We start from the raw sequence: 11,026 nt of genomic DNA on the forward strand, positions 1-11,026 counted from the left end.
AACAACTCTTTAGCTCTTTTGAGTCTATTTTCTTTTTGTTGCGGTGTAAGTTCTTGCACTTATTGGAATTTCAATGACTTTTCCCCGAGCTCATTTTTCAATATTTTCCGAATGCCGAATATTGCGATATGTTCAGCTCATGAGACATTTTTCGGCCACTGCGACGCGGGTTTCGATCAAATCGCTTCTTGGGTTGTACTGGTCAATTTATGGTATAGCCCCAAGTAAGGATTATTTTTAGTTTTTTATGATTTGGCCTTGTTTTCCATTTAATTTGGCGAATTTCGGCATTTTGATTTCGTGTCACTATATCCAGAATCATTGGTACAGAAAATGGATCATATCTGTCCACTCTGTCGAATAGCCCCAATGTAGGGATAAGTCCGAGTATTTCAAGTACTTTTTTCGCCTTGGACATGTTTTTCATTTAATTTCCCCAAATTTTTCCTTATTGAGTTCGTATTGTGCAGGGCTCAGCTTTTGTTATAGCTTTTATATAAAAATATCCCCCGATTTAAATTATAATAAAATTCTCAAATTCAATTTTTCTTTCAGCCTCAATCCCAAATCAATAAATGCAACAATGAGAAACGACGTCGTGAATTGGAAAACAATTATATCGAGCAACTATCCGAATTTTTACAGCTTAACAGACGCGGTGATGCAACATCGAGCAAACCGGATAAGGCGGCTATATTAAATCAAGTTGTAAAAACGGTAAGTTTTTCGAAAAAATTAAAATAGCTTAGAAAAAATATTTCCGAAAAGGACATGAAAGTTTCAAGAGAAGACGTTTGCAGGAAAGCTTTTAGAGAAACATCGAAGCTTTAAAGTTTGATTTTTTGAAGAGATTTTAAGAAGACTTATCTAGCTATTTTATTAGACTTCTAAAGAATCAAGGAAGCTTGGAACAGCTTATTCACAAATGTAGTGAAGGACCATTAAATCTTGAAATGAATAAGGCCTTGTTTGGAGAACTAAATAAGTATTCGTGCTTGACTTTCTTAAGGAAAATTACCCTAAAAGTCTCAAACCCCAAAGAACCTAGTACTATTTTTCATCTCCAATATTCAAATTCAGATTTTTATTAAGGTATCCCATGTAAATCTTGGATATGTTACTGTCTAGCGAAATCCAAAAATTGACCCCATAAATTATCTTACAATTCTATTTGACAAATCTCCAGATTTGCCTAAATATTTCACTTCATGCTTGCCTATTTCAACAAAATTGTAAATCCTATGTTTTCCATCCATTCCTATTTTTTCTGCCTTTGTTTTCCCTACTTTCCATAATGAAACCCTTAACAACAGAAAAAAAGAAACACCATCAAAATTTGATTATTTCTGTTTGGTGGTATTGGTAGTGGTCACTCCATTACGGCAGACCTTTATCCATATTGTTCCGCAATAATCAACTTAACAGAAACAAGAGATAGAGAGACACAAAAAAACAGCTCACTGAAAACCTCAATATCAATTATCCTGCCACGATGTTGATGATGACGATGAGGATACTGATGACCCTAGAGACTAAACAAAACAAGGATAAGCAGGGCACTTTTTTCCCATGCAGCTTTGGTAATTTTATGGGGGGATTATGGTCATGCTTGCTTCTTTTTTCTCTCCTCCCGAAAACAGCCAACACAAAATCTCAACCGGATGTCCATCATCAATTCCAAAGTAAATTCAATTTATAACAATACTAATTTAATTACTTTTGTATTATGGGAGATTTTTCGATATTTGTTTCGTCGTTTTGGGAATATGTTGCGGAATTAATTTCATCAATTGAGCGTGGCTGGCAAATGCATAAGCAGGCGGAATTGTGGCAATGTTATTGGGACAGAGTATAAGGACATTATATTTGAATTTAATTAAATTGTGTTTTGATTTTCATAAAACACATTTTAATTAGTTGTTTTTCGCTAGCCTCGGTAATTTAATTCCGATGTTGTATAGAGAAGGCTAATTAATTTTTGGGCAAACAAATTTAGCATTGATTGCTAAAATTAGAGGACAGAATCAAATTAAATAAAAAAATATGAAAAAAAAAAACTTCCATTTAGGATAGGCCCCGGCGAGATTCGAACTCACGATCTCCTGTTTACTAGACAGGCGCTTTAACCAACTAAGCCATTTGTATTGAAAAAGTGTTATGCGAATTTTAAGTGTGTGTCGGTACATTGAGTTCATTAAATCAGTTATAGAATAAGTTTTGATATGAATTTAGGAGAATTTTGACATAAAAACCACTTGAAATTAATAAAAAATATATATTCCAAACGGAATTATGAACAATGAATTCAATTTGGAAAAGTTTTTCCTCCACTTAATCGGCGGGTGAAGGACATTCAAGGATAAATAATAATAATAAAATAATAATTGAGGAACGGGTTTTAGTCACAGCAAAATAAGGATAATAAATTCTCGAGACCCTATGATAACTAAACAAATAATATAAATTGCTTTCGACAGTCTCCAGCGTTAAAAATACTTCCCAGTTTTAAATTTTCTTTATAAAAGATTTGAATAAATAGCGAAGTGACATTTTTCATTTAATTTTCAGTCCATTCCTTTACATTCGTCAAATTTTTCTCTGCTATATATCTTCGATTCAGTCCTATAAAATGTCTATTTTATGCTATTTCTATAATTAAAAATTTCCATTTTCCAAGCGTAAATGCAAAAAACAAATCGCAACACTGAATAGGCCCCGGCGAGATTCGAACTCACGATCTCCTGTTTACTAGACAGGCGCTTTAACCAACTAAGCCACGGCGCCATTTGGTCAACGTGCGACATATTTTCATTCACAAATAATTTGTATAGAAAAAGTGTTATGCGAATTTTAAGTGTGTGTCGGTACATTGAGTTCGACAAATCAGTTATAGATTATGCTTTGATATGAAATTAGAGGAATTTTGAGGTAAAACCCACTTGAAATTAATAAAAAATATATTCCAAATAAAATCATGAATAATGAATTCGATTTGGAAAACTTTTCCCTCCACTTAATCGGCGGATGAAGTTTTTTATCATTGGAAGACTATACTCAGAACTCAGCAGTGGGGAAAACTTATACACAACTGCACCATCTCTTGCTAATATCCTTAATTGGCTAGACTAATGTCAGTTCGTAAAACAATTAAAAAAAATACAGTTGTTCAATCAAAGTTAAATAAAGATTATAAATTCCCGATACCCAATGCCTTCCCTTCCCCTATATATCTTCGAATCATTTCTATAAATTTTCCAGTTTATGCTATGTCTGCAATGAAAATTTTCCCAATTTCCAATAATAAAAAAAAAAAATTTCGCAACACTGAATAGGCCCCGGCGAGATTCGAACTCACGATCTCCTGTTTACTAGACAGGCGCTTATTAGTCCCACATATTTTCATTCAAAAATTACTTGTATTGAAAAAGTGTAATGCGAATTTTAAGTGTATGCCTGTACATTGAGTTTAACAAATCAGTTATAAAATGTGTTTCGATTTGAAATAAGAGGAAAATTTACATAAAAACCATTAGAAATTAATAAAAAATATATATACGAAACAGAATTATGAACAATAAATTAAATTTATCGGTTGGTGAAGTCTCCTAATTCAAATAATTTGCTCCAAATCCAGCAGTGGAGAAGAATTATCCCCAATTGCATCAACTGTTACTAATAACATAAATTGGCTAGACAAATGTCAGTTCGTGAAAATGGAATGAACAGTTTTTCGTTCAAAGCTAAAAAAAAGGTATATAAATTCTCGTCACCCAATGGCAGATAAATAAAACTCTCAGATTGCTTTCGACAATCGCCAACAATAAAAATATGTTCCTGTTTAAACTTTCTTTTAGAACCATATTCGAAAAATTAGAAAAATGTCGGCACGACAGACTTTTTTCTCCCAGATATCTTTAATTCATTTCTATAAAATGACCAGTTTATGCCGTTTAAAATCTACCATTTTCCAAGAATAAATACAAAAAACCAATCGCAACACTGAATAGGCCCCGGCGAGATTCGAACTCACGATCTCCTGTTTACTAGACAGGCGCTTTAACCAACTAAGCCACGGCGCCCGTTGGCGTAGGTGCCACATTTTTTCATACACAAATAGTGTGCATTGGAAAGCAGCTATGCGAATTTTAAGTGATGTTGGTTCATTGAGTTCAACAAATCAGTTATAAAATGTGCTTTTCTCTGAAATCACAGGGATTTTGAGACAAAAGTCAAGCGACTTGAATAAAAAAATAAATTCCGAAAATTCTAAGCGCAGAAATACTGCACTATGACAAGGATTACTCACAGAAACATATCAAAATGAAAAGTAAAATATCAAAGAAAGATAAAAAATACAAACAAAATAATCCCAAGTTAAAACTTTTAACAAAAATTAACATAATTTTTTTTTTAACATAATTTTAATATTTTTCATATATTTTTTTATTAGCAAATATGTGAGGATGGATTAAAAGATATTAGAAAAAACAAGTAAAAAAACATTAAGTTCGGCCGGGCCAAACTTTTAATACCCTCCACCTTAGGGTAAAAGAAACATTAGAAGAAATGTGGCAAAAACCATTAAAATGCCGATTATGGGGAGGTACCGTTATATGGGGGCTATACCAAAACGTGGACCTATAATTACAATGTTTCGCCACCGGAGCTGGAACCCATTATGACCCACAAATACCAATTTTTAGACAAATCAGTGAAAAAATGTGGCAAAAACCATCAAAATACCGAATATCGGGAGGGTACCGTTATATGGGGGCTATATCAAATCATGGACCCATGCATGCAATGTTTCGCCACCGAAGCTGGAACCAATTATGACCAACAAATACCAATTTTCGAACAAATCCCTAAAAAAATGTGGCAAAAATCATCAAATTACCGAATATCGGGAGGTACCGTTATATGGGGGCTATACCAAAACGTGGACCTATAATTACAATGTTTCGCCACCGGAGCTGGAACCCATTATGACCAACAAATACCGATTTTCAGACAAATCCGTGAAAAAATGTGGTAAAAAAACTAAAATACCGAATATCGGGAGGTACCTTTATATGGGGGCTATACCACAACATGGACCTATACATGCAATGTTTTGCCACACGCTCAGGGACCCGCTATGACCTACAAATACCAATTTTAAGACAAATCCGTGAAAAAATGTGGCATAAATCATCAAAATACCGAATATCGGGAGGTACCGTTATATGGGGACTATACCAGAACGTGGACCGATATATCTCATTTTCAATACCAACCATCCTAGACACAATGCAAATAGCTCTGCTAAATTTTGGAGCTCTACGTCAAATAATGTGGGCTGTATCGTGATTTCAACAGACAGACAGACAGACGGACAGACAGACAGACGGACATCGTTAAATCGACTTAGAATTTTATGCTGATTATGAATATATATACTTTATGGGGTCTAAAACGAATATTTAGGGATGTTACAAACGGAATGACAAAGTTAATATACCCTCCTTTCCAAGGTGGAGGGTATAATAACCAGAATTGTTTTTGAGGTCCATTCAAGTTTGAATTTTCAACGGAAATGTTACAATTTTTACATTTGTCACCAAAATTCTCTGGGATTTACTCAGAAATTTATTTTCTGGAAATTTAAGTGACTTTTTTAAGTGAATATTTAAAATCAATCAAAATCAAAAAAACTTGTTTCAAATCCAATTCTAATGGACTTGTAGGCCCCGGCGAGATTCGAACTCACGATCTCCTGTTTACTAGACAGGCGCTTTAACCAACTAAGCCACGGCGCCATGCGAACTCCGTTGTTCTATACCTCAAATCAATGCCCTATAATAAAATTTCAAGTCTCTTCCAAACATAAATTATGGAACATCTTCGATCTTTACAATCAATATATAGTCTAATCTTTAATACTATTTTCTTGTATCTTATCTCAATAAGAGATAATAATTTGAATTGATAAATCCAGAGACCACAAGTATAGGCACTTCAAATGGAACTACGACACTTGGGGAAGATATTGTAAGAAGTTGAATTAAGTTGAAATTGTTTGTCATATAGAAATGGTATTTTAAGTTTTCAAAGACAAACGAAAAATTAATCTTTCAAAACTTGTTGTAATCCTTCAAAATTTCTCTCAATTTTTACCCCGCGAATTCTTGTCGGATTTTACATTTATAATCTTCTTCCACTGTCAGTCAACTAAAATAATATTACAGAATTACAGAAGAATTCATTTCACACAGCATCGACGTAGCAAGAAATGCCTTTCGAAACCATTTGCGAAAGAGGCCAACCGAGATTTTCACATAACATGTTCCACACAATATCTTAAAAATTACCATAGCCCCCTTATATATGTTGCGAACATACATTGCATTTACTAACCATCATGGACGACAGATTTTCGCAGTTCCTAGAAATTTCATGTAACAAAATTAAACATTTGCCACCTAAGTGACACAGGCCCCGGCGAGATTCGAACTCACGATCTCCTGTTTACTAGACAGGCGCTTTAACCAACTAAGCCACGGCGCCGTTTGGCGAACGTGCGACATAATTTAATTGACATACAGTTACTTTGGAAAACTATTATGGGAATTTTAAGTGTGTTGGCCACATTGAGTTCAACAAATCAGTTATAGACTGGGTTTCGATTTAAAATTAGAGCTACTTTGATATAAAGACAAAGCGCATTAAATAAGAATATATATTCAATCATTATAAGTACGGAAATGCTACACTAAATTGTGAAGTCTATGTCCATCGGTGGGTAAAATCGGAAAATTTTCAATCAACGAAATTTTTTTGGGGAGTAAGAATGAATATAAATTTGTTTCGAAAATAGTTTCCAAATAAAAAAATATTTCTTCGTTTTTATTTTCTTTGATGAAAGAACTTAGAGAAGCGGAGTAAGTTTTTTTCGGCAATGTCATTCCCCAAGAAATTTCAAATTGTTTCCTCCTTGTATTTTTTTTAGATGTGCTCTTCCATAAAAATATCAAAGTCCAGTTTATACATTTCCAGAAATAAATACAAAAATATCAGAACACTGTATAGGCCCCGGCGAGATTCGAACTCACGATCTCCTGTTTACTAGACAGGCGCTTTAACCAACTAAGCCACGGCGCCATTTGACCCCGGTTGAAGAAAATGTCTAATAAAAATATGGCATATTTTATAAAAAATAATTTCTATAGATTTTGAAATCTTTCCGTTAAAAGCTAGTGCTCTTTTCCATTACCAGCAAGAATCTACTAGATTTGCATTATTTTTTTGATATCATAAAGGAAAAATCGGTTATAGTAGCAAAAAATTTTACATTCAAGCAGTTCTGGAATAGAGCATATCTTTTTAGATATTTTGGAAGAGTTATAGATTTGTTCTTACTTCCAAATATTATTCGAACACTATTCAATACAATTTTCTAAATAAAAACAAATTTTTGTTTTGTCCAATTTTAAATAGTTCGCGTGAGGCGCCGTGGCTTAGTTGGTTAAAGCGCCTGTCTAGTAAACAGGAGATCGTGAGTTCGAATCTCGCCGGGGCCTGCAACAGAGTTTGGGTAATTTTTGTGGGGAATTATTTCCAAAAATATGTGGCTTCTGTGATAATAACATATAGTTGTGGGCCAATATTGGTAACAGAACAACATATAATAACATAATATAACTTTGAAAATAGAAATACATCTCCCTGGGTATTTTGCCCTGGGTTACACATGCAATTGGCAGTTCGAAAAATATCAGTACTACAGTCAAACATATGCACTTGCAATTTGAATTTCAAACCAATTGACAATACATTTTCCCAGTCAGTAAGCAATAAAAGCGTGTTATTAGAAACTTCAATTTTTTTTTTTTCAAAATTTACTCCCCAGAAACCTTAAAAAATCTTTGCCACAAAAAAGTAAGTTCCTCAGTAGATAGGCCCCGGCGAGATTCGAACTCACGATCTCCTGTTTACTAGACAGGCGCTTTAACCAACTAAGCCACGGCGCCATCTGGCGCCCATCGTCATTTAATTTCTATATAATTCAATATAGATCTCTAAAATATAGAGCAAAATATAAACAATTCACTTCAATTATTTATTTCTTTTCTATCACGGTCATTCGAATACTTGATTTTTTTGTTTTTGTTTTCAACAAAAAAAAACTTGTTATTGGTTTTTTGGATGTATGAGAAACATTTTTTTTTTGGAAATTTATAAAATAGTCACGCTAACAAATTCATATTGCTGACGCAAAAAAAAAAACTTGTTTTGTAGTTCAATGCCAGCTAATTCAAAATTCCCATATCTGGCTAAATCAAAATGGAATGTCCGCAAGATGGCGCCGTGGCTTAGTTGGTTAAAGCGCCTGTCTAGTAAACAGGAGATCGTGAGTTCGAATCTCGCCGGGGCCTGAAACAGATGGGAAAGTGTTGTAATTTCCCTTTTTTATAACATATAAGGTTGCCCCTCTTCAGATTTTTATGCTACACTCGAAGAAAAAATAAAATGCTATATTTTTACTACAGTTACTTATTAAAAATTTAGGGATATACACTACACTTAGAGAAAAAAAAATTATAAAACGTTATACATTGGTTACGTATTTATATTCATTGAATGGATCGGTGGTGATAAGCTTGATAGAATGGCCATAATTATTTTTGAAAATAGTATTCTGGGAGGATTTCCATAAATAGAAATTTCAAAAACTTCGCATTGGGGTTAATAGTTATTAATTTGTCCACAAAGTTTATTAACCCTAAATCGGTGGAGCCGTTGTATGAACTGTACACCGGGAAGGAACGCAATTTGAAATAAAGGATCCTAGACAAATGAGTTTCAAAATCTTGTGAAATTATTCCATTATTGTAATTGTACAGTGAATTCTAGTCAAATGATTTTGAAACATTTTATATCATTCCGGTTTGAAATTAGACATCGAGGAAAAAAAGCTGTGCGGCTATTATATATCATTATTGTAATAGACAATAGATTCTACTCAAATAAACTAGTAATATCTATGAAAACTGCTGTGAAATTGCACTGAGTTGCGGGATCTCAGGTCCATGCCATTATATACACACATATACCTAATTAGATTTTGGGATCTATTTTCAAAATCAGGTATGAAGTGGAAAAAATAACCAGACAATGCTAATAACATTAATCACTAAGTATAGGTTAATTTTTTCAGTCCGTGAAAGGATAACCATAATGTGAGATCTCAGAGTTTACGTCTTTCCAAAAATATCTTCGTAAATGGGAATAAAACACGAAAAAACGAATATCGGGTGGTACCTTTATTTGGCGGCTATAGAAAAACGTGTACCGATATATCACATTTTCAATACCAAACATCCTAGACACAATTGTGCCAAATTTTAAAGTTCTACGTCAAATAATGTGGACTGTATCGTGATTTCAACAGATAGACAGACGGACATCGTTATATCGACTTTGAATTTTACGCTAATCACGAATATATATACTTTCTGGGGTCTACGACGAATTTTTAGGGATGTTTTTAAGGTGGAGATATAACAATACAATCAGGGAACAAGACATCGGGAGAACATAAATGTCCGACTCGCTGCCTGGCACGGCCCTGCCCTAGACAACAATTTCGTTGCGTCTGTTTCTAAAATACACCCCCTTCTTACAAAAGCATTTATTTAAGCTATTTTGAAAATGTATATTTTTTGTTATTTCAAATCATCCCTGCACGAAATTATGCAACAAACATGTGCTGTGTACAAATGCCCTCTTCTTCTAGGGGGCGCCGTGGCTTAGTTGGTTAAAGCGCCTGTCTAGTAAACAGGAGATCGTGAGTTCGAATCTCGCCGGGGCCTTACCATAAAAAAAGCTATTAATTTTTGGTGGTTTTGTTTTTAGAAAATTATTTGATTTCTTCTCGGCGTTTCCAATTGGTTTTCAATTTTCCGTTTGTTCTGACCATAAAAAAGCTACTAATTTTTGTAGTTTTCCTTAAAAATATATTCTTTATTTCTCCGCATTTGCAATTCATTTCTAAGTCCATTTGAACTGAAAAATTAGAAAAAATATATTTTTATTCGTGGGTAGTTATAACATGAAGTGTACTAAGGTGGATATTTAATTTGTCTTACCATAAAATGCTGATTTGTTTATATGGTATTCAAGAAATTAATTTTTCGGTTAAAAAATTAAATATTCCAGTCTAAGTTAAGGAGTTTCCAATAAGTGGAGCTCTTTTGGTGCGTACTCAAAGTAAAAGTATTTTTTTAAATAAATAATCTGATGTTTACTTCTTAAGAAGGTGTGCTGAAGACGTGTTGGGACCAACAGCTTGAATTTTTCAATCATCTGTATTGACGATACATACTTAAGGTTTCTCAAATGTGACCGGATAATTTAATATAACAACTCTTGTTGGAATTTCCTGTGTTTATTAGATTTATTCTTGCAGACGTTTTTATGGCAGATTTTACGATAAGGCTAAAATTATGAAAAAAAATATGTTTTCTACATTGGGTGCCGTTTTTGTATGCAAATATGCAGTCTATTTATCTTTAGATTTAATATTTAATCAGTTTTTTACCTAATTTACTGTCACTTCCAAAGTAACCGAAAAACCGGGTAATTTAAAATAGCCGATCTTGTGGGAATTTCAAGTTTTTTGTTAGATTTATTCTTTCGAAGGACTCTCAGTGCTATAGAATTAAATAATTCACATGTTTTCTTAGCGTATTTCATGATGACACTAAAATTATGAAAAAAATCTTTTTTCCACATTGGGCGCCATTTTATAATTTATATCTATATATTTTTTTATAAAAAAAACTCCAGTTTATTCATTGTTAGATTAAATTTTTAATCAGTTCTAACCTAATTTACTGTCACTTCCGAAATACCGGGTAATTCAAAAAACTCACCTTTTTGAATACCCTGCATTCCTAGAATTTTTTATGACAGTCTCTTAAACTCATTCTTTCAAAAATGAAGTGTCAGTACAACGACTTCTTCTATTGAAATCAGGCTACAGCCC

General features: G+C 33.3%; 1 protein-coding gene and 9 non-coding genes across 12 annotated transcripts in view; 4 read left to right on the forward strand and 6 right to left on the reverse strand.

Annotated features, from left to right (window-relative positions):
- LOC101893598 (homeotic protein female sterile) overlaps positions 1-11,026 on the forward strand; it is a 284,910-nt gene that overhangs the window by 233,901 nt on the left and 39,983 nt on the right. For all 3 annotated transcript variants that reach the window (XM_059129917.1, XM_059129919.1, XM_059129918.1), the window contains one exon: positions 556-717. In XM_059129917.1, the coding sequence (XP_058985900.1) occupies positions 556-717 (162 nt within the window). The remainder of the gene's footprint in view (positions 1-555; positions 718-11,026) is intronic.
- On the reverse strand, positions 2,711-2,784 carry TRNAT-AGU (transfer RNA threonine (anticodon AGU)). The gene has a single exon. It is a non-coding gene; the product is annotated as a tRNA-Thr (tRNA).
- TRNAT-AGU (transfer RNA threonine (anticodon AGU)) lies at positions 4,006-4,079 on the reverse strand. Its single transcript has one exon. It is a non-coding gene; the product is annotated as a tRNA-Thr (tRNA).
- TRNAT-AGU (transfer RNA threonine (anticodon AGU)) lies at positions 5,725-5,798 on the reverse strand. Its single transcript has one exon. It is a non-coding gene; the product is annotated as a tRNA-Thr (tRNA).
- Positions 6,473-6,546, reverse strand: TRNAT-AGU (transfer RNA threonine (anticodon AGU)). The gene has a single exon. It is a non-coding gene; the product is annotated as a tRNA-Thr (tRNA).
- Positions 7,067-7,140, reverse strand: TRNAT-AGU (transfer RNA threonine (anticodon AGU)). Its single transcript has one exon. It is a non-coding gene; the product is annotated as a tRNA-Thr (tRNA).
- On the forward strand, positions 7,486-7,559 carry TRNAT-AGU (transfer RNA threonine (anticodon AGU)). The gene has a single exon. It is a non-coding gene; the product is annotated as a tRNA-Thr (tRNA).
- Positions 7,936-8,009, reverse strand: TRNAT-AGU (transfer RNA threonine (anticodon AGU)). The gene has a single exon. It is a non-coding gene; the product is annotated as a tRNA-Thr (tRNA).
- TRNAT-AGU (transfer RNA threonine (anticodon AGU)) lies at positions 8,341-8,414 on the forward strand. The gene has a single exon. It is a non-coding gene; the product is annotated as a tRNA-Thr (tRNA).
- Positions 9,778-9,851, forward strand: TRNAT-AGU (transfer RNA threonine (anticodon AGU)). The gene has a single exon. It is a non-coding gene; the product is annotated as a tRNA-Thr (tRNA).

This window comes from Musca domestica, unplaced genomic scaffold, assembly GCF_030504385.1.
Source record: "Musca domestica strain aabys unplaced genomic scaffold, Musca_domestica.polishedcontigs.V.1.1 7, whole genome shotgun sequence".
In the NCBI taxonomy this organism is placed as follows: domain Eukaryota; kingdom Metazoa; phylum Arthropoda; class Insecta; order Diptera; family Muscidae; genus Musca; species Musca domestica.